This window comes from Pongo pygmaeus, chromosome X (assembly GCF_028885625.2).
Source record: "Pongo pygmaeus isolate AG05252 chromosome X, NHGRI_mPonPyg2-v2.0_pri, whole genome shotgun sequence".
Classification (NCBI taxonomy): Eukaryota; Metazoa; Chordata; class Mammalia; order Primates; family Hominidae; genus Pongo; species Pongo pygmaeus.
Window position 1 is genome coordinate 140,887,831 of NC_072396.2, and position 27,000 is coordinate 140,914,830.

At 39.2% G+C, this 27,000-nt stretch overlaps 1 protein-coding gene across 1 annotated transcript in view; it reads left to right on the top strand.

The window, feature by feature from the left end:
- The window catches only part of ADGRG4 (adhesion G protein-coupled receptor G4), a 121,368-nt gene that overhangs the window by 79,549 nt on the left and 14,819 nt on the right, over positions 1–27,000 (top strand). Inside the window, exons 16-21 of the mRNA XM_054472067.1 lie at positions 13,006–13,140; positions 17,672–17,791; positions 18,964–19,009; positions 20,817–20,920; positions 23,292–23,413; positions 25,260–25,528. Coding sequence (XP_054328042.1) covers positions 13,006–13,140; positions 17,672–17,791; positions 18,964–19,009; positions 20,817–20,920; positions 23,292–23,413; positions 25,260–25,528 — 796 coding nt within the window. The remainder of the gene's footprint in view (positions 1–13,005; positions 13,141–17,671; positions 17,792–18,963; positions 19,010–20,816; positions 20,921–23,291; positions 23,414–25,259; positions 25,529–27,000) is intronic.

A 27,000-nucleotide genomic window follows, 5' to 3' on the forward strand; every position in this document is an offset into this window, starting at 1 on the left:
TGTTGCCTGCGGTGGTCTCGAACTCCTAACTTCAAGCAATCCTCCTGCCTCAGCCTCCCAAAGTGCTGGGGTTACAGGTGTGAGCTACCACCCCCGGCCTGTCTAGCTTCTTAATGTGGATCTATATATCATTCATTTTAGACCTTTCTTCTTTTCTAACATAATCCTAAAAAGCTGTAAATATCTTTCTAAGCACTGCTTTAGCTGTAGTCTACAAATTTTTATATGTTGTATTTTATTATGTCAGTTCAAAATATTTTCTATTTTTTTAGTCTGTGGATTATTTAGGAGTGTATTGTTTAAATTACAAGTATTTGGGGCTATCTAAGATATCGTATTATTATTTTTTCAGACAGGGCCTCACTCTGTCACCTAGGCTGGAGTGCAGTGGCACAATCACGACTCACTGTAGCCTCAGCCTCCTGGGCTCAGATGATCCTCCCACCTCAGCCTCTCGAGTAGCTGGGACCACAGGTGCATGTCACCACACCTGGCTACTTTTTAAAACATTATTTGTAAAGATGAGATCTCTCCATGCTGCCTAGGCTGGTCTCAAACTCAGCTTCTCAAAGTGTTGAGATTGCAGGCATGAGCCACCCCACCAAGCCTAAGATATCTTACTGTTATTGATTTCTTGTTTATTTCATTTTGGTCACAGAATATACTTAGTATAATTTCAATCCATTTACATTTGTTGAAACTTATTGTATTAGTCAGAGTTCTCTAGAGGGACAGAACTAGTAGGATATATATGTATGTATATATATATGTATATAAATACACACACACACACACACATATATATATGAGAGTTTATTAAGTATTAACTTACATGATCACAGGGTCCCACAATAGGCTTGAGGAGCAAGGAGAGCCAGTCCGAGTCTCAAAATTGAAGAATTTGGAGTCTGATGTTCTAAGGCAGGAAGCGTCTAGCACAGGAGAAAGATGTAGGCTGGGAGGCTAAGCCAGTCTCTCCTTTTCATGTTTTTCTGCCGGCTTTATATTTGCTGGAAGCTGATTAGATGGTGTCCATCCAATTAAGGGTAGGTCTGCCTTTCCCAGCCCACTGACTCAAATGTTAATCTCCTTTGGCAACACCCCCACAGACACACCCAGGATCAATACTCTGTATCCTTCAATTCAATCAAGTTGACACTCAGTATTAACAATTACGAGTCCATCCCTTTTCAAGTTGAACCCATACACATTTCCTGAGATCATACATAATCTTCAAATAAAGACAACAATAAGGTCATAATTATGCCTAACATAATACAACTATCCTTTGTACAACTGGAAATGCACAAATCCCCAACACAAATACTATTACATAAAATTAACAATACTTAAATGCTGATATGAAGTCAGTAAATCCTATGTCACATGATAAAGGAAAAAAGAAATAAAATGAAGATATTTTCTTAGTACAAGTGTATACATGCACAAACATGTTTTCAACAAAAGAAGGAGGAAATATTCATGACAATTACGGTCTCCGTTTTTGTGGCTGGTCATGTGGTCGTAGCTGGTATTGATGACTACCTTCTTCTGCTACCCATTCTTTATTCCCTTTGCCTTCAGCAAGCACCTCTGCAGGACGTGGTTTTTTTCCTGGTGGAGTGACCCAAGCCTTCATTTTTGAAGAGTCTAGGCCATTTGTAGTCCTGCCTGGATTGGGCTGTTGTAGTTTCCCATTGACCTTAATCACAGGGCATGGTAATTCTGAGATGCCCTAGTGGATCTCCTGAATACCATGCATACCTTACCTCCGTTGTGGAGTAGTAGACTGATTTCATCTTGATAGTCCGGATCAATCACCCCAGCCAACACTGTAACTCCCTTCTTAGCCTATTGACTTAAAGGTAGGAGGAACACAAAGTGTCCAGGTGGCAATCTTAACTTCCAGTTTAAGGAGATCAATGTTGTGTCTCCTGGTGGCAGCGTTCCTCCCTCTGGAACTAAGACCTCTAGGCCAGCAGAATGTAATGTCGTGGGAACAGGAAGCAAAAATTTTGCTAGTGGATCATTAGGGTGATGGTGAGTGGTGCCACTTCCACTTCCAACTCTTGATTCCTGGAACTGTGAATCCTGGCTATGGGAAAAACAGTACCATATATTGGACGCTGATTTAGAGCACTTATTTTATATCTCAGTGTGTGATTTATTTTGGTGAATGTTTCACATGGACTTCAAAAAAAATGTGCATTCTACAGTTGTTGGATATAAATAGCAATTAGGTCAAGGTGCCAGCAGTGTTGTTCCAATCATCTTTGTTCTATCCTAGTTGTTCTCTAATTGAGAAGGGTGTTAAAATCTCTAACTTTGTGCAACTGTCTATTTCTCCTTTAGTCCTTTCAAATTTTGCTTTGTTTATTTTGGGGCTCTTTTATTAAGCACATATACATTTGTGTTGGTTTGTCTTTCTAATACTAATCCTACCCCTAAACATATTTATCATTATTAAATACCCCTCTTTATCTCTGTCTTGAAGTTATTTTATCTGGTTTTAATATAAAAAACCAAGTCATCCAAGCCTTCTTATAGTTACTCTAAAAGGTATATATGTATATTTTATATTCATTTGCTTCCTAGCTGTCTTTATATTTAAAGTGTACCTGTTGTAGATAGCATATAGTTTGTGTTTTATTTTTTATCCATCCTGATAATATCTGACTTTTATTTATTTTTTTTATTTTTATTTTTTTTTCTTTTTCCTTTATTATTATTATTATTATTATTATTATTTTACTTTAGGTTTTATGGTACATGTGCGCAATGTGCAGGTAAGTTACATATGTTTACATGTGCCATGCTGGTGCGCTGCACCCACCAACTCGTCATCTAGCATTAGGTATATCTCCCAATGCTATCCCTCCCCCCTTCCCCCACCCCACAACAGTCCCCAGAGTGTGATGTTCCCCTTCCTGTGTCCATGTGTTCTCATTGTTCAATTCCCACCTATGAGTGAGAATATGCGGTGTTTGGTTTTTTGTTCTTGCGATAGTTTACTGAGAATGATGATTTCCAATTTCATCCATGTCCCTACAAAGGACGTGAACTCATCATTTTTTATGGCTGCATAGTATTCCATGGTGTATATGTGCCACATTTTCTTAATCCAGTCTATCATTGTTGGACATTTGGGTTGGTTCCAAGTCTTTGCTATTGTGAATAATGCCGCAATAAACATACGTGTGCATGTGTCTTTATAGCAGCATGATTTATAGTCCTTTGGGTATATACCCAGTAATGGGATGGCTGGGTCGAATGGAATTTCTAGTTCTAGATCCCTGAGGAATCGCCACACTGACTTCCACAAGGGTTGAACTAGTTTACAGTCCCACCAACAGTGTAAAAGTGTTCCTATTTCTCCACATCCTCTCCAGCACCTGTTGTTTCCTGACTTTTTAATGATTGCCATTCTAACTGGTGTGAGATGGTATCTCATTGTGGTTTTGATTTGCATTTCTCTGATGGCCAGTGATGGTGAGCATTTTTTCATGTGTTTTTTGGCTGCATAAATGTCTTCTTTTGAGAAGTGTCTGTTCATGTCCTTTGCCCACTTTTTGATGGGGTTGTTTGTTTTTTTCTTGTAAATTTGTTGGAGTTCATTGTAGATTCTGGATATTAGCCCTCTGTCAGATGAGTAGGTTGCGAAAATTTTCTCCCATTTTGTAGGTTGCCTGTTCACTCTGATGGTAGTTTCTTTTGCTGTGCAGAAGCTCTTGAGTTTAATTAGATCCCATTTGTCAATTTTGGCTTTTGTTGCCATTGCTTTTGGTGTTTTAGACATGAAGTCCTTGCCCATGCCTATGTCCTGAATGGTAATGCCTAGGTTTTCTTCTAGGGTTTTTATGGTTTTAGGTCTAACATTTAAGTCTTTAATCCATCTTGAATTGATTTTTGTATAAGGTGTAAGGAAGGGATCCAGTATCAGCTTTCTACATATGGCTAGCCAGTTTTCCCAGCACCATTTATTAAATAGGGAATCCTTTCCCCATTTCTTGTTTTTGTCAGGTTTGTCAAAGATCAGATACTTGTAGATATGTGGCATTATTTCTGATGGCTCTGTTCTGTTCCATTGATCTATATCTCTGTTTTGGTACCAGTACCATGCTGTTTTGGTTACTGTAGCCTTGTAGTATAGTTTGAAGTCAGGTAGTGTGATGCCTCCAGCTTTGTTCTTTTGGCTTAGGATTGACGTGGCGATGCGGGCTCTTTTTTGGTTCCATATGAACTTTAAAGTAGTTTTTTCCAATTCTGTGAAGAAAGTCATTGGTAGCTTGATGGGGATGGCATTGAATCTGTAAATTACCTTGGGAAGGATGGCCATTTTCATGATATTGATTCTTCCTACCCATGAGCATGGAATGTTCTTCCATTTGTTTGTATCCTCTTTTATTTCCTTGAGCAGTGGTTTGTAGTTCTCCTTGAAGAGGTCTTTCACATCCCTTGTAAGTTGGATTCCTAGGTATTTTATTCTCTTTGAAGCAATTGTGAATGGGAGTTCACTCATGATTTGGCTCTCTGTTTGTCTGTTATTGATGTATAAGAATGCTTGTGATTTTTGCACATTGATTTTGTATCCTGAGACTTTGCTGAAGTTGCTTATCAGCTTAAGGAGATTTTGGGCTGAGACAATGGGGTTTTCTAGATATACTATCATGTCATCTGCAAACAGAGACAATTTGACTTCCTCTTTTCCTAATTGAATACCCTTGATTTCCTTCTCCTGCCTAATTGCCCTGGCCAGAACTTCCAACACTATGTTGAATAGAAGTGGTGAGAGAGGGCATCCCTGTCTTGTGCCAGTTTTCAAAGGGAATGCTTCCAGTTTTTGCCCATTCAGTATGACATTGGCTGTGGGTTTGTCATAAATAGCTCTTATTATTTTGAGATACATCCCATCAATTCCTAATTTATTGAGAGTTTTTAGCATGAAGGGTTGTTGAATTTTGTCAAAGGCCTTTTCTGCATCTATTGAGATAATCATGTGGTTTTTGTCTTTCGTTCTGTTTATATGCTGGATTACATTTATTGATTTGCGTATATTGAACCAGCCTTGCATCCCAGGGATGAAGCCCACTTGATCATGGTGGATAAGCTTTTTGATGTGCTGCTGGATTCTGTTTGCCAGTATTTTATTGAGGATTTTTGCATCAATGTTCATCAAGGATATTGGTCTAAAATTCTCTTTTTTTGTTGTGTCTCTGCCAGGCTTTGGTATCAGGATGATGCTGGCCTCATAAAATGAGTTAGGGAGGATTCCCTCTTTTTCTATTGATTGGAATAGTTTCAGAAGGAATGGTACCAGCTCCTCCTTGTACCTCTGGTAGAATTCGGCTGTGAATCCATCTGGACCTGGACTTTTTTTGGTTGGTAAGCTATTGATTATTGCCACAATTTCAGCTCCTGTTATTGGTCTATTCAGAGATTCAACTTCTTCCTGGTTTAGTCTTGGGAGGGTGTATGTGTTGAGGAATTTATCCATTTCTTCTAGATTTTCTAGTTTATTTGCGTAGAGGTGTTTGTAATATTCTCTGATGGTAGTTTGTATTTCTGTGGGATCGGTGGTGATATCCCCTTTATCATTTTTTATTGCATCTATTTGATTCTTCTCTCTTTTTTTCTTTATTAATCTTGCTAGCGGTCTATCAATTTTGTTGATCCTTTCAAAAAACCAGCTCCTGGATTCATTTATTTTTTGAAGGGTTTTTTGTGTCTCTATTTCCTTCTGTTCTGCTCTGATTTTAGTTATTTCTTGCCTTCTTCTAGCTTTTGAATGTGTTTGCTCTTGCTTTTCTAGTTCTTTTAATTGTGATGTTAGGTTGTCAATTTTGGATCTTTCCTGCTTTCTCTTGTGGGCATTTAGTGCTATAAATTTCCCTCTACACACTGCTTTGAATGCATCCCAGAGATTCTGGTATGTTGTGTCTTGGTTCTCGTTGGTTTCAAAGAACATCTTTATTTCTGCCTTCATTTCGTTATGTACCCAGTAGTCATTCAGGAGCAGGTTGTTCAGTTTCCATGTAGTTGAGCGGTTTTGAGTGAGATTCTTAATCCTGAGTTCTAGCTTGATTGCACTGTGATCTGAGAGACAGTTTGTTACAATTTCTGTTCTTTTACATTTATTGAGGAGAGCTTTACTTCCAAGTATATGGTCAATTTTGGAATAGGTGTGGTGTGGTGCTGAAAAAAATGTATATTCTGTTGATTTGGGGTGGAGAGTTCTGTAGATGTCTATTAGGTCCGCTTGGTGCAGAGCTGAGTTCAATTCCTGGGTATCCTTGTTGACTTTCTGTCTCGTTGATCTGTCTAATGTTGATAGTGGGGTGTTAAAGTCTCCCATTATTAATGTGTGGGAGTCTAAGTCTCTTTGTAGGTCACTCAGGACTTGCTTTATGAATCTGGGTGCTCCTGTATTGGGTGCATATATATTTAGGATAGTTAGCTCTTCTTGTTGAATTAATCCCTTTACCATTATGTAATGGCCTTCTTTGTCTCTTTTGATCTTTGTTGGTTTAAAGTCTGTTTTATCAGAGACTAGGATTGCAACCCCTGCCTTTTTTTGTTTTCCATTTGCTTGGTAGATCTTCCTCCATCCTTTTATTTTGAGCCTATGTGTGTCTCTGCACGTGAGATGGGTTTCCTGAATACAGCACACTGATGGGTCTTGAGTCTTTATCCAGTTTGCCAGTCTGTGTCTTTTAATTGGAGCATTTAGTCCATTTACATTTAAAGTTAATATTGTTATGTGTGAATTTGATCCTGTCATTATGATGTTAGCTGGATATTTTGCTCATTAGTTGATGCAGTCTCTTCCTAGTCTCGATGTTCTTTACATTTCGGTATGATTTTGCAGTGGCTGGTATCGGTTGTGCCTTTCCATGTTTAGCGCTTCCTTCAGGAGCTCTTTTAGGGCAGGCCTGGTGGTGACAAAATCTCTCAGCATTTGCTTGTCTGTAAAGTATTTTATTTCTCCTTCACTTATGAAGCTTAGTTTGGCAGGATATGAAATTCTGGGTTGAAAATTCTTTTCTTTAAGAATGTTGAATATTGGCCCCCACTCTCTTCTGGCTTGTAGGGTTTCTGCCGAGAGATCCGCTGTTAGTCTGATGGGCTTCCCTTTGATGGTAACCCGACCTTTCTCTCTGGCTGCCCTTAACATTTTTTCCTTCATTTCAACTTTGGTGAATCTGACAATTATGTGTCTTGGAGTTGCTCTTCTCGAGGAGTATCTTTGTGGCGTTCTCTGTATTTCCTGAATCTGAATGTTGGCCTGCCTTGCTAGATTGGGGAAGTTCTCCTGGATAATATCCTGCAGAGTGTTTTCCAACTTGTTTCCATTCTCCCTGTCACTTTCAGGTACACCAATCAGACGTAGATTTGGTCTTTTCACATAGTCCCACATTTCTTGGAGGCTTTGCTCGTTTCTTTTTATTCTTTTTTCTCTAAACTTCCCTTCTCGCTTCATTTCATTCATTTCATCTTCCAGGGCTGATACCCTTTCTTCCATTTGATAGCATCGGCTCCTGAGGCTTCTGCATTCTTCACGTAGTTCTCGAGCCTTGGTTTTCAGCTCCATCAGCTCCTTTAAGCACTTCTCTGTATTGGTTATTCTAGTTATACATTCTTCTCAATTTTTTTCAAAGTTTTCAACTTCTTTGCCTTTGGTTTGAATATCCTCCCGTAGCTCGGAGTAATTTGATCGTCTGAAGCCTTCTTCTCTCAGCTCGTCAAAGTCATTCTCCGTCCAGCTTTGTTCCGTTGCTGGTGAGGAACTGCGTTCCTTTGGAGGAGGAGAGGTACTCTGCTTTTTAGAGTTTCCAGTTTTTCTGCTCTGTTTTTTCCCCATCTTTGTGGTTTTATCTACTTTTGGTCTTTGATGATGGTGATGTACAGATGGGTTTTTGGTGTGGATGTCCTTTCTGTTAGTTTTCCTTCTAACAGACAGGACCCTCAGCTGCAGGTCTGTTGGAGTACCTGGCTGGCCGTGTGAGGTGTCAGTCTGCCCCTGCTGGGGGGTGCCTCCCAGTTAGGCTGCTCGGGGGTCAGGGGTCAGGGACCCACTTGAGGAGGCAGTCAGCCCGTTCTCAGATCTCCAGCTGCGTGCTGGGAGAAACACTGCTCTCCTCACAGCTGTCAGACAGGGACATTTAAGTCTGCAGAGGTTACTGCTGTCTTTTTGTTTGTCTGTGTCCTGCCCCCAGAGGTGGAGCCTACAGAGGCAGGCAGGCCTCCTTGAGCTGTGGTGGGCTCCACCCAGTTCAAGCTTCCAGGCTGCTTTGTTTACCTAAGCGAGCCTGGGCAATGGCGGGCGCCCCTCCCCCAGCCTCGCTGCCGACTTGCTGTTTGATCTCAGACTGCTGTGCTAGCAATCAGCGAGACTCCGTGGGCGTAGGACCCTCTGAGCCAGGTGCGGGCTATACTCTCCTGGGGCACCGTTTCCTAAGCCCGTCGGAAAAGCACAGTATTCGGGTGGGAGTGGCCCGATTTTCCAGGTGCCGTCTGTCACCCCTGGAAGGGGAACTCCCTGACCCCTTGCACTTCCCGAGTGAGGCAATGCCTCGCCCCTGCTTCGGCTGGCGCACGGTGTGCTCACCCACTGACCTGCGCCCACTGTCTGGCACTCACTAGTGAGATGAACACGGTACCTCAGATGGAAATGCAGAAATCACCCGTCTTCTGCGTCGCTCGCGCTGGGAGCTGTAGACCGGAGCTGTTCCTATTCGGCCATCTTGGCTCCTCCCCTAATATCTGACTTTTAATTGGAGTGTGTAGTTTTTTAACATTTAATGTAATTATTTATGTGGTTGGATTTGAGCTATCATTTTATTTTAATTTCTGTCTATCCCTCTGGCTTTTGTTCCTCTGTTCCTTCTTTCCTGTTGTCTCTTGCTTTATTTTAATATTTATTATAGTTGCTTTTTAATTGTTTACTGACTCTTTAATTATATATATTTGCCTTTCTTTCTTTCTTTCTTTCTTTCTTTCTTTCCTTTCTTTCTTGCTTGCCTGCCTTCCTTCCTTCCTTCCTTCCTTCCTTCCTTCCTTTCTTTCTTTCTTTCTTTCTTTCTTTCTTTCTTTCTTTCTTTCTTTCTTTCTTTCTTTCTTTCTTTCTTTCTTTCTTTCCTTTCTTTCTTCCTTCCTTCCTTTCCTTTCATTTCCTTCCCTTTCTTTTTGGAGTCCCTCTCTGTCACCCAGGTTGGAGTGCAGTGGCACGATCTGGGCTCAGTGCAACCTCTGCCTCTCGGGTTCAAGCAGTTCTCGTGCCTCAGCCTCCGGAGTAGTGGGGACTACAGGCATGTGCCACCACGCATGGGCTTTTTTTTTTTTTTGTATTTTTAGTAGAGACAGGGTTTCACCATGTTGGTCAGGCTGGTTTCAAACTCCTGACCTGAAGTGATCCACCAGCCTCGGCCTCCCAAAGTGCTGGAATTACAGGTGTGAGCCACCATGCCTGGCCTGCATTGTTTTCTTAATGATTGCTCTAAAGATTATAATATACACTTGTATTTTTTTTACAGTCTACTTAGAGTTAATATTTTACTGCTTCATGTAAAATGTAGAAACTTTAAACCAGACATGTCAATTTATACCCCCTGTTTTTTATGCTATAATTGTCACACACATATTTTACACAAGAAGATTATAAACTTCACAAGACAATGTTATAGTCATTACTTTAAAAAGTCCTATGTTACTTAAAAAATTGAGAGAAAAAATGGTTTTTTACATTTACCTAGATATGTATTATTTTTGATGCTCTTCACTCCTTCCTGAAGGTCAGAGTTCTATTTGGTATCACTTCCCTTCAGCTCAAAAAAATTCACTTAGGATTTATTGTAGTGCAGGTCTGATGATGATAAATTTTCTAAGTTTTTAATTTATCTGAAAATGTCTTTATTTTATCTTTATGCTTGAAGGATATTTTTGTTTGCTATAGGATTCAGGATTGGCAAGTCCTTCCCCCAGCCCCCGGCATTTTAAAGATGTCATTTCACTCTCTTCTGGCCTTTATGTTTTCTGAAGAGAAATCAGTAATCATTTGAGTTCTTGTTTCTCTACATAATGTGTAATTTTTCTCTGGCTTTTTAAAATATTTTCTTTGATATTCTGCAGTTTGACTATTATATGCCTGGGCATTTTTTTTCTTTGTACTTATCCTGCTAAGGGTTTGCTGAGCTTCTTGAATATGTAAATTTATACCTTTTACAGAATTTGGGGAAATTTTCACTGTTATTCCTTCAAATACTGTTTCCTCACCATTTTCTCTTTCCTCTCCTTTTGAGACTCCAATTATTTGTATGTAAGACCTTTTGATACTCCCCCACATATCCCTGAGACTGTTCATGTTTTTAATCATTTCACTATCTATTCTTCCGAAAGGATCATTTCTATTGATCTACCTTTAAATTTGCAGACATCTGTTGTTTTCGTGTTACTATTGGACCCATCCTGTGCAATTTTTAAAATTGTACTGTTTTTAGAATTCATGCTAAATGAATAGATTTTAGCTACTCTTGCCACAAAAACAACAAAAAAAGAGGTAACTATGTGAGACCATGGATATGTTAATTTGCTTCACTATAGTAACTTTTTACTCTCTATATGTATCCCATAATATCATGTTATATACCTTAAATACACACAATAAAATTTACTTTTTAAAAATTCCAATATTATACTCAAAGTTTAGAATTTCTATTTTGTTGTTTCTGTTTCTTTTTAACCATTATTTCCTCTCTCCATTAATTGTGAACATATTATTTTTTAAATACCTCAGTATAGTTATACTAGCTGCTTTAAAATCCTTGTCTGCTAATTCTGATATCTGGATAATCTCAAGGTTTAACTCCATTGATTGTCTTTTAAAAATGGGTCACATTTTTTCTTCATATATTGAGTAATTTTGAACTATGTCCTGGGTTTTATAAATGTTATATATGAACACTCTAGATTCTACTCTATTCTTTTGTAGATTATAGATTTTTGCCATAACAGGCAATTAACTTGGTTGGACTATACTGTAGACACCATCTCTTGATTGGCAGTTCAAATCTCAGTTAATTCCTTTATTCTTAGTGGAAGTATGTCCTGTACATATGTGGTCCAGAGGTCAGGCATATATTTGGGCAGAATTTATACTTAGAATTTTGGATCCCGCTTTCCATTCCAGATGTCCACCACAACCCCCATCACCTCCCAGTGGCTATGGTTGCCCTGGCTTTTGCTTCTGGTTCTTCATTCCACAAAGACTGCAATTAAAAAAAAAATCAAAGTTTTAGATGTCCTTCACAGCATTAGTTTTAGCCTGCCATCAGGCTACAAGATGTAAAAACGTACCCCACCTTGTGATGTTACCTTTTTCCAAGTGTTTACTCTTCTCCAGAAACTGTCTGCTTTTGGTAATTTTCCAGTGCCTTCAAGTCGTTGTTACTTTGTATTGTTGTTATATGCAGGAGGGTTGAGTTTATTAGGAGCTACTTAGCCATATTGAAACAGATGTTGAATTCTCAGTGTATTTTGTTTACAATGGGGTTTTCTATCATAAATCTTGGTGGAGAGACAAACCAAACAACACCAGTTGTATTCTTGGTACCAAACTGCTTACATATTGAAGCTAAATCATGACCTCTCCATGGTACTTGATTGCCCTAGCAGAGTTCATTTCTGCTTAGCAAAGAGCCATATGGGTTTTGAGACTACAAGTCATTTTTAGAAATATGATTCACTTTTAACCCCCATTATACACCCAGCTAGATAATAGCAATTTGAGAGACAGCATAGATAATTTTAAAAAGTGGGCCAAAATCACATATATCTTTGTTCACCCACATCCCAGTTGTGTGATCCTAAGCAATTCACTTCATCTTTCTACGCCATTTCCTGTTGCCATAATACAACGTACCTCTCAGAGTTGATAGAGAGATTAAATGGGAGAATGCAGGTAAGTGTGTCCACATATTCTGTTTTGTATGGGAGAATCCAGATTTACGGCTGTGGACTTAGTGTAATTATTAACAAAGCCTTTTTGACTCTTAAAAATGTTCCAGTACTTGTCAAATACTATTACCAATCAACTCAGCAAATACTTCTGATAGTGGATGTCTTATTCCATTTTGTGCTGCTATAACAGAATACCACAGAATGGATAATTTCTGATGAACAGAAATTTATTGGTTCACAGTTCTGGCGGCTGGGAAGTCGAAGATCAAGGGGCCATCTGCGGTGAGAGCCTTCTTGCTGTGTCATCCAATGGCAGATGTGCAAAGAGAGGGAGAGAGAGAACAAAAGATTGAACTCACAGCCTCAAGCCCTTTTATAATTGGCATTAATCCATTCAACAGGGTGGAGCCTTCATGACCTAAACATATCCCATTGTGCCTCAGCCCCCATTATTATCACATTGGGGATTAAGTTTCCAATACATGCTTTCTGGGGGACATATTCAAACCATAGCTGTGAGCATGCAGCCGAATTGCTAAGTGCTAATACCTCACTTCCCTGCTTCACTTTTTAACCAAAACATTGCTCCATAAACTATGAGGAAATTGTCTAATATCATTGTATTGTGTTTTTTGTTGTTGTTTTGTTTTTTCCTTTTAACATATGGAGGAAGGTAGCCTGATTTCCAAGACTGGTCTTTATTTCTGATAATCAGGGCAAATGACCTAATTTGTCATTTCCCTCTCATCTCTATTATTACCCAGGTGAAAGGAGATCAAAGGGAGAGAACCTCAGGAACAGGCTTAGAAAGGAAAAGATGATGTGTGTTTGTGTCTATGTCTGTGTGTACCAGGATCATGTCTTGGCCTGTGATTGTGTGTGTGTGTGTGTGTGTGTGTGTGTGTGAGAAAAGTATATCATCGCTTATGGAGCTAGTTCCTACCTTTCAGTCCTTTGAGTGATGTTCTGAGGCTGAGCTGGGGTGGGAGGTGGGCAGGACTTCACTATGATGAATGAAGACTCCAATTTTCATTTTTTGGCTTTTCTTGGCAGATTTTCCTAGGCAATGTCCCTGTGGGAGGGATTTTGGCTTCCATATATTTGCCTAAATCACTGACGGAGAGAATTCCTCTTAGCAACTTACAAACGATCTTGTTTAATTTCTTTGGCCAAACTTCACTCTTTAAGGTAAATTCTTGCCTGTGGTAACTGTGATGAACTGGCATATGGTGACTCATTGTAATTATGAACTCTTGCTATTTTCATGATGTTCTGCTTATTTTAGAATATGCTGATTGATTCCACAAGTCTTCCAACACAACCCCTGCCCCTTAACATGGATCAACATCTACTTTAATGATGTTCTACAGTTTTTAATTTTCACAATATCTCAGCTTTGGAAGGAAATTTAAGGATTATCTGGTGGCTAAACAGAGGCCTCAAGATGTTTCAAAGCCAAAAAAGAACAGCGAGTTCTCCTGATGAAATGATGTTTCGGCTTATCAGTGCTTTCCTCCCAAATCTCCCCTGGCTCCTCAAAGCCAACAAGACCACTATTGTTGGCCAATTCCTTTGAAGTTGGGTGGTATCCAGAAGGACATTTGCCTGCAGGCATTTGTTGCTACTTCCCACAGCCCTCACAGAACTTTCTCTGAAGGCTGCAGTCCTCACCCACTAGAAAACAGAGGCAGCATGATGTGATGCTGAAGAGTGTGGACTCAGGGGCAGGCTGGTTGAATTAAAAGCTGGCAATGCCATATTCTGCCTGTATGTCCTCAAGCAAGTTACTCAACCTTCATGTGCCTTAATTTCCTTCTCTGTAGTATAGAGTAATAAGAATTCCTTATAGAGCTATTGAAGGATTAAAGGAATTGGTGTATTTAAAGTGCTTACAATACTGCTTGGCACATAAGTACCATGTTAAGTATTTGCTCTACTATTATTATTATTTTCCTGTCTTAGGTCTCTGCCTAACAAAACGCTCATTCGTTTAGACCACTCTGTCTAATCTAGCTATTGGGAAGACAGTAATCAGAGTTTGCATGAATTTGAAGATAATGAACACTATTAATTGTTAATATTTACATTTATTATTTCATCTACTTCTCATGAGAAGCTGATACTCAAAAAGGTTAAGTAATTTTTCCCAAGGCCACATACCTAAAAAGTGGCATAGCTAGGAATCAAACCCAGGCTATCTGACTTCAAAGTTCATATATTTAAGAGGTCAATACAATAATTTTCCCAGATGTGTTTGTATTTCTAAAGAGGTTATCCAAAGTAATGAATTTCTAATGGTCAAATATTCACATTTCTTTTGAGGGAGCTTGCACTGGGCCAACTCAAAATATAGCACATACCCATACCACACGACACCTCAAATATACCATGTCACCTCCAGCTATGTCTGTAAGACTTTCTGTTCCCCTGGAGTTCTCTAGCCACTCCTTTCTCTGTCTAAATTCTATTTGTTCCTGTGGGCTTAGCTCAAATCCCACCCAGGATGGCTGCCTGGAGTAAGTGAGTCTCTGCTCTCCTTCCTACCTCCTGGGCAAAATATTTAATGGGCAAAACATTTTAATAAAAATTAAAAATATGGTCCATAACACTTTGACCCTTTTGGTAGGCTTACAATTTCTGTTTGTCACCTGAGATGCCATTATTTTGGTCTTAATTTCTCTCCTTTCTTCAGAGGGCTGTGCTTGTCTCATAGAATAAGAGATAAACTTGTTTTGCATAGATTTCACACTTAATAAGTCATTTTTATTCACTAACACTTTCTACTGGAAGAGATTAAAGATCTTTGCCAAAATTAAACTGCAAACGTCATAGTACCAGACGAAGAAGGATTAGAACTAGCCTGCTTCAAATTCAGAGTTGAAAGGGTCCTCCTAACTCATATCATCCCATCTATTCATTTTACCATTGGTAAAAGTAAAATGGATATTGAGGACCTCGAGACTCAGAGAGGGGTAGAAATCTGCTGAAGGTGCCACAATTTATTCATTCATTCACTCAATCATTTATTCATTCAGCAAATATTTATTTAATTCCTACTGTGTGTCTTATATGGTGCTGAATGCTGAGGATGCAATGCTAAGCAAGATACATAGTGCCTGCTCTCATGGAACTTCCAGTCTGCTGGAGGAGAAAAGAAACCTAAATGTTCTAACATTGAAGGGGTAACCCTAGGCTTGGATCTGTGCCACTGGTTATTGGGGAAAGAGTACTTACAAAAATGCTGCTCTTTAATTCTGTTTTTCTTGAATCCCCAAGTATCACAGCCTTGCTTTCACACTACTTTCTCTAACATTTTTTGATCAAAATCTTAAGTCATTATGACATATAACCTTAGACATTTGTTTGTTTGTTTGTGTCTTTTAAAGATGGGATCTCGCTCTGCCACCCAGGCTGGAGTGTAGTGGTGCAATCACAGCTCACTGCAACCTCGAACTCCTGGGTTCAAGAGATCCTCCTGGCTCAGCCTCCCAAGTAGCTGGGAATATAGGTGCTCACCACTGTGCCTGGTTAATTTTTGTATTTTTTTGTAGAGATGGGGTCTCACTTTGTTGCCCAAGCTGGTCTCAAACTCCTGGCCTCAAGCCATCCTCCTGTCTCTGTCTCCCAAAGCATTAGGATTACAGGCGTGAGCCACCATGCCTGGTCCACAGAAACTGTTGATAAGGCACCACTCTTGGATAATATGTGTCTCCTCCTGCACGCCTCCACTAGCTGTGATTCTCAGGGAGAGGGACAGGTGCTAGGCAGTTACAATATGGCACAGGGGCTCTGGGTGCATAGAAGAGGGAATCTACCACTCATCTGGAAGATCAGGAAAGTGCAGTGAGAGAAAGGTCTCAGCGGAGCCCTGAAGTTGAGTAGGAGCTCAAAGATGAAATAGGGCAAAGAGAAGGAGGGAAGAGAGTTTCAGAGAGAGGGAATAGCTTGTCTAAAAGTTCAGAGGTGTAACAGATAAAACTTGAGCCTAATCCTTGATCTGCGTTTAGAATTCATAAAATTTATGGTTGAAAAAGCAGACCCACATGCCGAGGCTGTTCTAAACATACTTAAAAGCATTTCAGTGTTTAAGGTTATGCTTTATTAATTAAAATAAAAAATGGACTTTCTGAGTCAAAAAAAAAAAAACAAAAACTTGAGCCTACAGTGCAAAGGGTGGAAGGATGAGGAAGTTTCTGTTCCTTTCCTGGCATGGCTACCATTTTGTAGTAAGGGAAATGAAACCAGAGAAAAGGCTAATTAAGTTTTGGATCATAGTGTGTGTCTCCTCCTTTGGCCTTTTCACTACAGAAAACTGTGTCTCTTAGACTAAGTTGGGAGGATCATTGAATAACATCTAGTCTTCCATCTTTCCTAGTGTCACCAATAGACCAGGAAGGGGTAATAGGGCTTAGGAGGAACAAGAGAGCTAGGGTTAGCACTTGGCCTTTTGAGTGTCAGCAGGGCCCTTCCCATTATATCTTGCTGCTGGCCATCTCTAAATCAGGTTGCCCCAGGCTGGCTTTGAATGAACAGAACAGATCAGAAACAGGAAGTAAGCAGAGTCCTAGCAGAACCCCAGGCTGAATTTGCAACTACCCAGGCTGCAGGGCTCAGGTGTGTAGGGTAGGTAGTGGGGACTGCACACTGTTTCTTCAGAAATATGAAGCCTTGGCATCTTCTAAAAGTGGCCCAGCAGGATCTCCAAGGAATATCATCTGGGTTCACGTCCTCTAGGCTTTTGTGGGGAAGTCCTCAGAGATTTTTCTTCATCTCCTTCTTGTTTGGTATCACCAGCCCTACCTGTGGCCACTTCACATGTGCCTGTGCCCCAGAACAGGCAGCATCTCAGCTGACTTGCATCCTGGAGCCTTGGCCTGGGGTACTTTGACACTGTCAGTTAGCAAGCCCCACTTCTCAACAGATACATTCTAGTTTGTTGCCTTTAAACCAACATTTATTAAGCATTCCTGCCCTGTCACCCACTAGCTGAGTGACCTTTATCCATTTAGGCACTGAGCCACTCAAGCCTCAGTTTATCTGAAAAATGCTTATATGGCTTCAATGAGGACTGCAAATGGCATGTGCATGAAAAGCACATAATAAGTGGCTCACTGTGGGCACAAGACACCTGCTGTGTGCTAGGATATGTGAGGAACACCAGGCTATACAATGCCTGGGCTCTGGCCTCAGAACTCACAGTCCCCTAAGAAGGCGATGACTGTCCTCTGAAATTTGTTTCAAACTGGGTGTTGATCAACCTGCTTCCATCTCTGTCAGAATAGAACAAGAAGTGGTTTATAACTTACACATGATAGATTTAGGTTTCTTATAGAGGAGCTCCCTAAAAGTAAGCAAGGATGGTTGAGAGTTAGAACTGGGATAAGTTGTGAAGTGTCAAGGTCCAGAAAGTTACCAAAATAGAGAATAGTTTCATTTTGTTGCTAGTGCAGTACTGAGTAGCAGGTGCAAAACGAATGCGTGCTAGATACACATTTGGTTGGATGATGGATGGATTAATGAATTGTTCTAGCTTGGTATAATGGAGACCTTATGTGAAGACAGGAGATGAGCTGAATAACCTTTGACCTTAGCTTGCAATTTTATTTTCCACATTTCTGTACCTAATGTTGTGTGTAGCACTTCAAAATTCCAGATTGATTATTAACATGTAAGTAATTAGAAATTTAGGTCCTGAACTCCTCTTTTGTTTCATCTGCAGACCAAAAATGTCACTAAAGCATTAACCACATATGTTGTGAGTGCCAGCATTTCAGATATGTTCATTCAAAACTTAGCTGACCCAGTGGTTATCACTCTGCAGCATATTGGAGGAAACAAGGTAATATATCCATTTTCAGCTCAGAATCAAATGGCCTCAGGAACTCTTCATGATTTTTCTGTTAAAAGTAATTTGTTAATTAATAGATGTGATTCTAACACTTAATGAGGAATGTCCTATTCCAGGTAGCAAAAGTGTGTTATAATTGGAACCTTCTAGAAATAATGCCTTATCCTAAAGTGATAGGGAATGATGGGCATTCTAGCACTGTGACAGATTGGTGGGGCAGTGACTGGATCTTTTGGATGTCCCATCACACTAAATGACATGTGATTCCATTTATTTTTGAGTGAGACAAGCAACTTCACTCAAAATAATTGAATATTTGTATTACTTGAATTTCCATAAATTAAAATGTGTATGAATTATCACCAAAGAACTAAAAGCATAGTCATATGGCATAACATAAGGTATATATTACTAAATAATCAAATTTAGCCTAAGTACAAGTATGAATGACTATTCCATTATTTGACGTTAATGTATGGCCAGTGTGACATCTCAATATATTTCTCAGTTCCCAGTCTAAAAGACCGTGTAGTTCAGCATACTTTTCACTGGTCTTGATTCTAGAAGGGAAGAAGAGAAGGAAGAGAGGGAAAGGAAATTTAAAGAAGCAAATACCAAATGAAACATGTTAGATAGGTAAGATCTCTCAATTTGGTCTGGGCTACAGCACTTCAATTATCCCCAGTAACTAATTGCTCCTTGCCTGCAGTTTCCTGGAGACTACAGGAGCTGGTGAAGTCTTAGGAATGTTCTGTAGGCCTAATGATGGGGCAGATCAAATTTCTGTCCATAAGGCTTAATCTCAGCGGTGAGCCCCAAATTCCAAAGCTCTGGAAGGAACACATCAGCCCTGCATTGACTATCCATAGCCTTGTACCAGAAGGGCATGACAATTTTTAATACTACCAAATATTTTAAAGGGCATATCAGATCACCAGCCAGTGACATGCTGTTTTCTCACTTGTAAATCCAGAGTTAGATGGAGTTAGTTGAAAAGCCAATTCACAAATGGCCCAAATGTGTATATGTATGTGTGTGTGCATGTGAGTGTGTGCATGTCTACCATGGGAAAAAATATTGAGAAGAAAACACTTGTGTGTATATGTTACTATATAGTAAATATCACAAGGCAAGATGTTTACCTCTGATTTCTTTTTTTCCAGAATTATGGTCAAGTTCACTGTGCCTTTTGGGATTTTGAGAATAATAGTAAGTATTTTTGTTAGCAACTTTGGCTTTGCCCCAGACGATTTTCCCACTTGGCAGTTAAATAGCAGGGGGTTGTGCTGAAACTACTGTCTTATCAGACCCTACAGAGCATTCTGAATGACCAAGATACAGGATATGATTTTTATATCAAATCAGGGCATGGGAATTAAGACAACTTTCCTTTTTGATAGGTAACATCTCTCAATTTGTGCTGGGGCTACAGTGCTCCAGTCATGCCCAATAACTAATTGCTCCTTACCTGCAGTTTCCTGAAGATTATAGGAGCTTATTATAATCTTAGGCCCCAGAGATAATTATTTGGGAAATCAGAAAAATTACACAACTCGAGGGTAAGCAAAGTTGGAAGAAAGAAATTTGGAAGGCCCAGTGCAGAGTAGCCTTGAGCTGTTTGAAGAAAGATGAGGAAGGAATACCTGGTTCTTTATCTGTGCTTTCCCACAGGGTTTTGCAAGATCTATGATCTCCTTCCCTTTTTTTTTCCTCACCTCTTTTAGACTGACTGTGTGACCTTGGGTAGATAATTTACGCCCTCTGAGCCCCAGTCTTTTTATCTTTTCATTGAGGAGATGAAACTTCTTGGTTGGTCTCTAAGGACCCTACTTGCTTGAATAAGCATGAGTCTTTGGAGACAGACAGTAGAAGACTGGGAATGGTCATTACTGACTGGGTTGTTCTTAGGATTGCCATCTTCACTGGAAATATCCAGGGTTATCACCAAATCTCAGAGAATTTCCACACAGAATAAATTTCCCTAAGAACGCCAGGAGTGGCTAAGTGAGGAGTCCTTCTGCCTGTGGAAACTCTGCCTGGAACCTTTCCCTTTTTCACTATCCTTGGAATTCTGGGACAAAATGGAAATTCTCTTCCCATTCGGCTCCCTAGAGTATAAGAATACTACTTCTTTCTGACAAACAAAAATAACACTGCCCTTTCCTGATCCCCTCCAAGTCTCTTAGGATAAAACTCCTATAAAGTGATGAGCTTTGTCCCCTACAACCTCAATATGTTGATCTCTATGTTCATTAACGCAAATTGCTGGGGTACTCCCAGGTCACCCTTTGCCCCTGCACCTCTGCCTCGTGGATCTAGAACCTCTGGAATCTATGGCATTATCCCAGATGGACAAATGTTGACCAAACTTAGCTGCCTGCCCGGGGATAACCCCTTTGGTCTAGTGCCACTCGGGAAGTTCTACTTTCAATCTGATCTAGTACCTGAGATCTACAGGTTATGGAGGTATGAGTGTTAGTTCTAAACCCTGAGTGTGCTCAGAGGAAACTAGCCAGATGTCCAGTAGAGCAGAGGCTCTAACTGGCCCTGCAGCGCTCCAGACCACGATCTGACTTTGATTGAAAGCACTTGAGACCCTTTGAATTGCGGGTTCAGCTGGGTGTTCAGATGTCTATTCCAGTCCCTCTGAGTAAGGTCAAGTGCCAGCTTATATTCCATACGTCCATATCCTTAAAAAGATTCTAGATCTGCTTGCTTCCTATTTATTGGCTACTTAAAAAAAAGTTCATGGTGAGAGTCTGTCCTAATTTGTAGAGGTATGGTACAAGAACAGGAAAAGGGAGAGCTGAAGAAGTTATGCCATTTACGAAGTCCCCAAAAAGTCAATTTAGTCTATTAGACTTAATTTAATTTCAATGTTCAATTATACCCCTAATCTTGCTGTCTTAGCAAATAATATTAATTATAACACACGTTTGGATAGTGAATATAATGAAAAGTTAAACATTTCTGAGAAAAACAAAATTGCTTTGAAATTTCCTTCTGTCTCCTACAGATGGGCTGGGTGGATGGAATTCGTCAGGCTGTAAAGTAAAGGAAACAAACGTAAATTACACAATCTGTCAGTGTGACCACCTCACCCATTTTGGAGTCTTAATGGTGAGTTGTCGCTTAGTCACTCCTCGATGGAAGTCTGACAATTTTTATTAGACCAGTAATATATGTGTGAACTGTTATTAAAAAATGGTATGCATTTGGAAAAAAAAGCCCCCTTCAAATTTGTTCATCCAAAGTAGATCAGATTGAGACAAATATTTATTTATTTTTTCTCCTTATAAAATTAATGCTTGCTTCTCAAATTTCAAACAGTACAGAAAATATCCCTGTAACCTCCCTCCCAAGTGATCACCACCTTTAACAGGCTAACATGTATATTCATTTAGGTTCTTTTCCTGTGTATATAGGAATGTATGTTTTTGTTTTATAAACATGGTATCAAATTATTCATACTGTTTTTACCAATTGCTTTTTTCATTTAACAATATATATTGCACAACTTTCAGGCAAATGTGTATGTATCTATTATACTTCAATTTTTAAAATATCTTTATAGTATACCATTGCTTGGGTTTAACACAATAAATTTAACTAATCCCTGACTGGTGGACATTGTAGCTGTTGCTGTTTTTCTCATTATAAATATTGCTGTATCTTCATGTATCTTCAAACATTGGCGTAAGCATTTTTGCAGGATAGGTTGACAGAAGTAGAATTGCTGGATTAAAAGGTCTGGTCATTAAAATATTTAAATTTAAGAAGGATCATAAGTATTTGCTGAGTTTTTCTTCCAAATGACTCTCAAATGTATTCCTTTTTCTCTACCCACATCAGAATACTTTCCTGGATTTCTTAGGTAACTTTATTACATACTGTTATCTGAATGTGTCATACGTTACTTGTTCCTACAAAGAATGGTTAGCTTTTTGAGGGCTGTGGGTCTGTTTTATATTTATTTATTTTACATATATATATATATATATATATATATATATATATTTTTTTTTTTGAGACGGAGTCTTGCTCTGTCGCCCAGGCTGGAGTGCAGTGGTTCGATCTTGGCTCACTGCAAGCTCCGCTTCCCTGGCAGAAGTGGGAAGAATCACCTGAGTCCAGGGAGGTTGAGGCTGCAGTAGGCCATGGTCAGGCCACTGCACTCCAGCCTGGGCAAAAGAGTGAGACCCTGTCTCAACAACAAAAAAAAAAAAAAAAAGAGAGAGAGAAAGAGCAGCGTTCTTGTTCCAGCTCTGTCTGTAACTAGCTATGTGATCTTGGTAAGGTTGTTTCCCTCTTTTGGATCTTAGATTTTCTTCTGAAATGTGAATGACTGGAGTACACCAGGGTTTCTCAATCTTGGCACTATTGATATTCTGGCCAAATAGTTCTGTCTTTTTTTTTTTTTTTTTTTTTTTAACAGAGGCTTGCTCTGTCACCAGGCTAGAGTGCAGTGGCGCAATCTCGGGTCACTGCAACTTCTGCCTCCTGGTTTCAAGTGATACTCTCGCCTCAGCCTCCCCAGTAGCTGGGATTACAGGTGCCCGCCACCACACCCAGCTAACTTTTGTATTTTTTAAGTAGGGACAGGGTTTCACCATTTTGGTCAGGATGGTCTCGATCTCCTGACCTCATGATCTGTCCACCTCAGCCTCCCAAGGTGCTGAGATTACAGGCGTGAGCCACCCCACCCGGCCCCAAATAATTCTTTGTCGTGGGGGGTTGTTCTGTGCATTATGAGAAGTTTGGCAGCATCCTTGGTCTTTCCCCACTAGATGCCAGTAGCACCCTCCCCAGCTGTGACAACCAAAAATGTCTCCAGATACTGCCAAATGTCCCTGGGAGAGGGGTAAAATCACTCCTGGTTGAGAACTACCAAAGTAAACACTGCTTCTTAACCTTTTATGAGTCATGAATCTCTAATCATCTGATGAAAGCTACGGACTTTGTTCTTAGACCAGTGCACACATATATTCAAATAATTTTACATGTCTTTTCAGATCTTTAATGGTAATTAATAAATCACTGAACCTTGTGATCTCTAAGGTCCATTTTGTTTGTTAATTTTGTGAAGGCTATTTAAGGTCTAAGGAAAAGGACCTTTTTTTTTCTTTGCTGTTCTGTGTAGTGTTTTGAGATGCTCAGTTCAGATAATTATTCACTTTGCATCCCAAATTCACATCTCTCAGCTTGGTTATATTTTAAATATAGAACATGTTAATGATGATGAAACCAAGGACCAAATGTTCTTCCAATGCTATAGATGGCTCCCCATGCCCTGTACACAGTCAGTTGGACTAGGCATACTCAACAAACAATATTTGGTCTTATCATACATCCATTCACATAATCTGGTTTTAGAAGAGCTATGGCAGAAATGTTATACATCCTGGGAACTTCCTATTAGTGAACACTGGAAGCATTTTGCCATAAACTTGCTCTGGTGTATGTGTAAAACACAACACATTGTGTTCCTTAGGATTTATCCAGGTCTACAGTGGATACAGTGAATGAACAGATATTAGCGCTTATAACATACACCGGATGTGGAATCTCCTCCATTTTCCTGGGAGTTGCAGTGGTGACATACATAGCTTTTCAGTAAGTTGATACAGCCTTGCTCTGAGCACATTTAATTTGGTTTGATGGATGCTATTACCATTGTAACTTTGTTAATTTCATGAACACATCACAATAGGAAGAAGTCATATCCATTAGATTATGAAGTGGACAGGTTAAAAACAAAACATCAAGGCTCCTCTAAAAATATTTTAATTGGATTTTTGTAAAACAAGGGAGTTGGGATAGGAAAAGATTTCTCTGTAGGATATAAGAGCTCCAACCCTAAAAGAAAATTTGATAAAGTAGACTTTATTAAGAACTTCTTTAATCAAAAGACACAATTCAGATAGTGAAAGGCAAACCTTACATAGAGAGAAGATATTCACAATGCATATATCAGATAAAAGACTTGTATGCAGAATGTATAAATAACTCTCACAAATCTAAAAGCAAAAGACAATAAAGTTTATAAATGGACAAAAGACTTGAACAGGCACCTCACAAAAGAGAATATCCATGCCTAAGCCTAACCTTTACCAAATGGCCAATAAGCATATGACAAAGTTCTTTACATCATTACTCATCAAAGAAATCCTAATTACAACCACAGTTATGTACTTCTCTGCACCCAACAGAATGGCTAAAATTAAAAATAATGACAATAGCAAGTGTCAACAAGCATGTGGAACAACTGGAACTCATACATTTGCTAGTGGGAATGTAAAATGGTTCGGACACTTTGGAAAATTCTTTGGCAATACCTGTTAAATATAAATATACATCTCGCTGTTGACCCAGAAATTTCACTCTTAGATATATACTCAAGACAAATAAGTACATATGTCCACTGAAAGATATGTACAATAATATTTATAGCAGCTTCAGTCACAGTAGCTTCAAATTAGAAACAACTCCAATTTACATTAACAGTTGACTGGATGAATAAATTGTGATATATTTGTAAAATGCAATGCTACACAGCAGTAAAAAATGAATTACTTCTATGCAATGCAACATAATATCTAAATCTCATAGACATAGAATTGAGCAAAGGAAGCCAGAAAAATAAGACAATGTACTGTGTGGTTCCATTTACAAAAAGTTCCAAACACAGGTGAAATCTATGGGGTTAGAAGTGAGAGTATTGGTTACCTCTGTTGGGTGATATTGAATGCAAGAAGCATGAAGGAGCCTTCTGGGATGTTGAAAATATTCTACTTCTTGATCTGTGTCGAAGTTCCACAGGTATATGCATATGTAAAGATCCATCAAGTTATATTGTTAACACTTGTGCACTTTAATATTTACCTCAGAAAAAAATTCACACAAAATGAAAACAGCAAAATTTAAATCAATAAATATTTAATAACAGTGTAAAATAATCAAAGGGGGTAATACATATTTTTTTATTTTGAAAAATACTGGGTGAGTTTCTGCAAAGTAAAGTTGCAATCACTTAATAAAACTTAAGACCATATTTCCATGAGGCCATATGTCGGGATCTTTAGAACTATCCAAGTAGCTCTACTTGGAATGGTTTCCATAGTCATCCTGCTATTTGGTAATATGTAGCTCCAGCCTGCTGAAGCAGTGGTGATAGACTTATAATACCCAGGAAACTCCTTCCTTCCTTCTAAAAGATAAAAAGAAAAATAATAGCCTCTCTCAACCGCATAGTTGAGAAAGGCTATTATTATTTCTGTTAGTTAAGGTCACTATATTTATTATGCTTTGACTCTACCTGGAAAGAGAATGAGGGACTTCAAAGTATAAGCAAAGATGAGTAATTCTTTTATTCTTTCACTTATTATGTAGATAAGATGTGGCGATGTTTAATTAAAAAAAAAACAGACTTTACCTAACAATATTGTACTTTCTCTTTTAGCAAACTTCGAAAAGATTATCCTGCCAAAATTCTGATCAACCTGTGCACAGCACTACTGATGCTAAACCTGGTATTTCTGATCAATTCTTGGTTGTCATCATTTCAGAAAGCGGGAGTTTGTATCACAGCTGCAGTGGCACTTCATTACTTCCTGCTTGTTTCTTTTACTTGGATGGGCCTGGAGGCAGTCCACATGTATTTGGCTCTAGTCAAAGTCTTCAACATATACATTCCAAATTATATCCTTAAATTTTGTCTAGTTGGTTGGGGTAAGTATATCTGCCATTGTTTTTGATATTTATGTCTTAAGCCTGTCTTTCTAATTCTAGCTCTGTTAGATTCTGTTAATATCATAGGTAAAAAATTAAGGATCGCCTTGCTGGTGTTTGGGCATGCATCTTTTTTTTTTTTCTGCCTGTATTGCTCTATAAATTCAATTTTAACCTTTAGGGCGAGGAGTTGGTGCACAAATATTTATTGAGCACTTATTGTGTGTTGTGCTAAGTGCTGGCTCTACAGTAGTGAACAGATTTTATCTCTTCCTTTACAGAAGTTACAGTCACAACAAATACTGATAAAACAGCTAACACCTAGGTAGCACTTACATGTGCCAGATGCTATTCTAAGTGCTTTACATACGCATTTAATCCTCATAATATCTCCACGGGATAGATTCCATCATTATTCCCATTTAATAGATGAGGAGACTGAGGCACACAGAAAGATGAGGTAATTTGCCAAAACTCACACAGGTAGTAGGCAAGAGAGCTGGGATTTGAGCCAGGAAGTTTGTCTCCATAGTTTGGACTTCTAACCTCTATGGTCTTGCCATATTGTTTAAAGAACAGGGAAAAGACTTGAAATGGGTGAAAGAGTGCCGGGTCAGCCAGAACCTGATTCTCATCACACCTCATGACTGTGATGATCACTGCTGGCCTTGGAAGAAGCCAGGAATGGTCCTCAGCATAGATCTTTCTGAATACAAATGTCATTTCATTGGCTTGCTTTCCTTTATTTCTAATTGACATGGTCAGCTCGGCTCCCTTGCTCTCTCTCTCTTGTGTATTCAAGGCAGATTTTGGGTTCAGAAAATGTATTAGATGTGTAGGAGATGTATATTAAGTAGCATACCTTAGGTACATAGGAACACAGATTTTATCTTCTACTGCCTTTGTGAAGACAATACCCTCCTAATTAGCTACTCATCCCTTTAATGAGTTCATTAACATAGTACATGCTTTCACTGGATACACAGTCAGTGCTATTATCTATGCTAATATGGGGAGCAGAGACAGGCAAATACTGAACAGATCATAATCTAAAAGCTTGCTTTAGTACACTTTGGAATCTATCAGAAACACAGAGACAAAAGCAGTCGATACACTCCCCTTAGTGCCTTGTGTCCCTCATCTTGATTCAATCAGAGGATTGAAAAATGTGGAAGAGGCTTCATGAATAATCCAAAAAGCAGATAACCCACATATGGCTAATTGTGAAAGGGCTGTAAATATCACTTCATCCTGGCTTTCTTTCTCCCTCATCATCACTCGTTCCCAGCTTCCTTTTTAAACTCTTCCTCCAGGACTCACTTCTTATCTCTTTGATCTTCTAATTTCATACACATTTCTTGGGTTACAAGGAGAGGCAGGAAAGGCTAAAGCTTGGTACTTGGAAGCAGGAAAACTTTAGTTATACACACAAGCTGAGAAGTCTGACTGGCTCAATCAGTAAAGAAAGATAC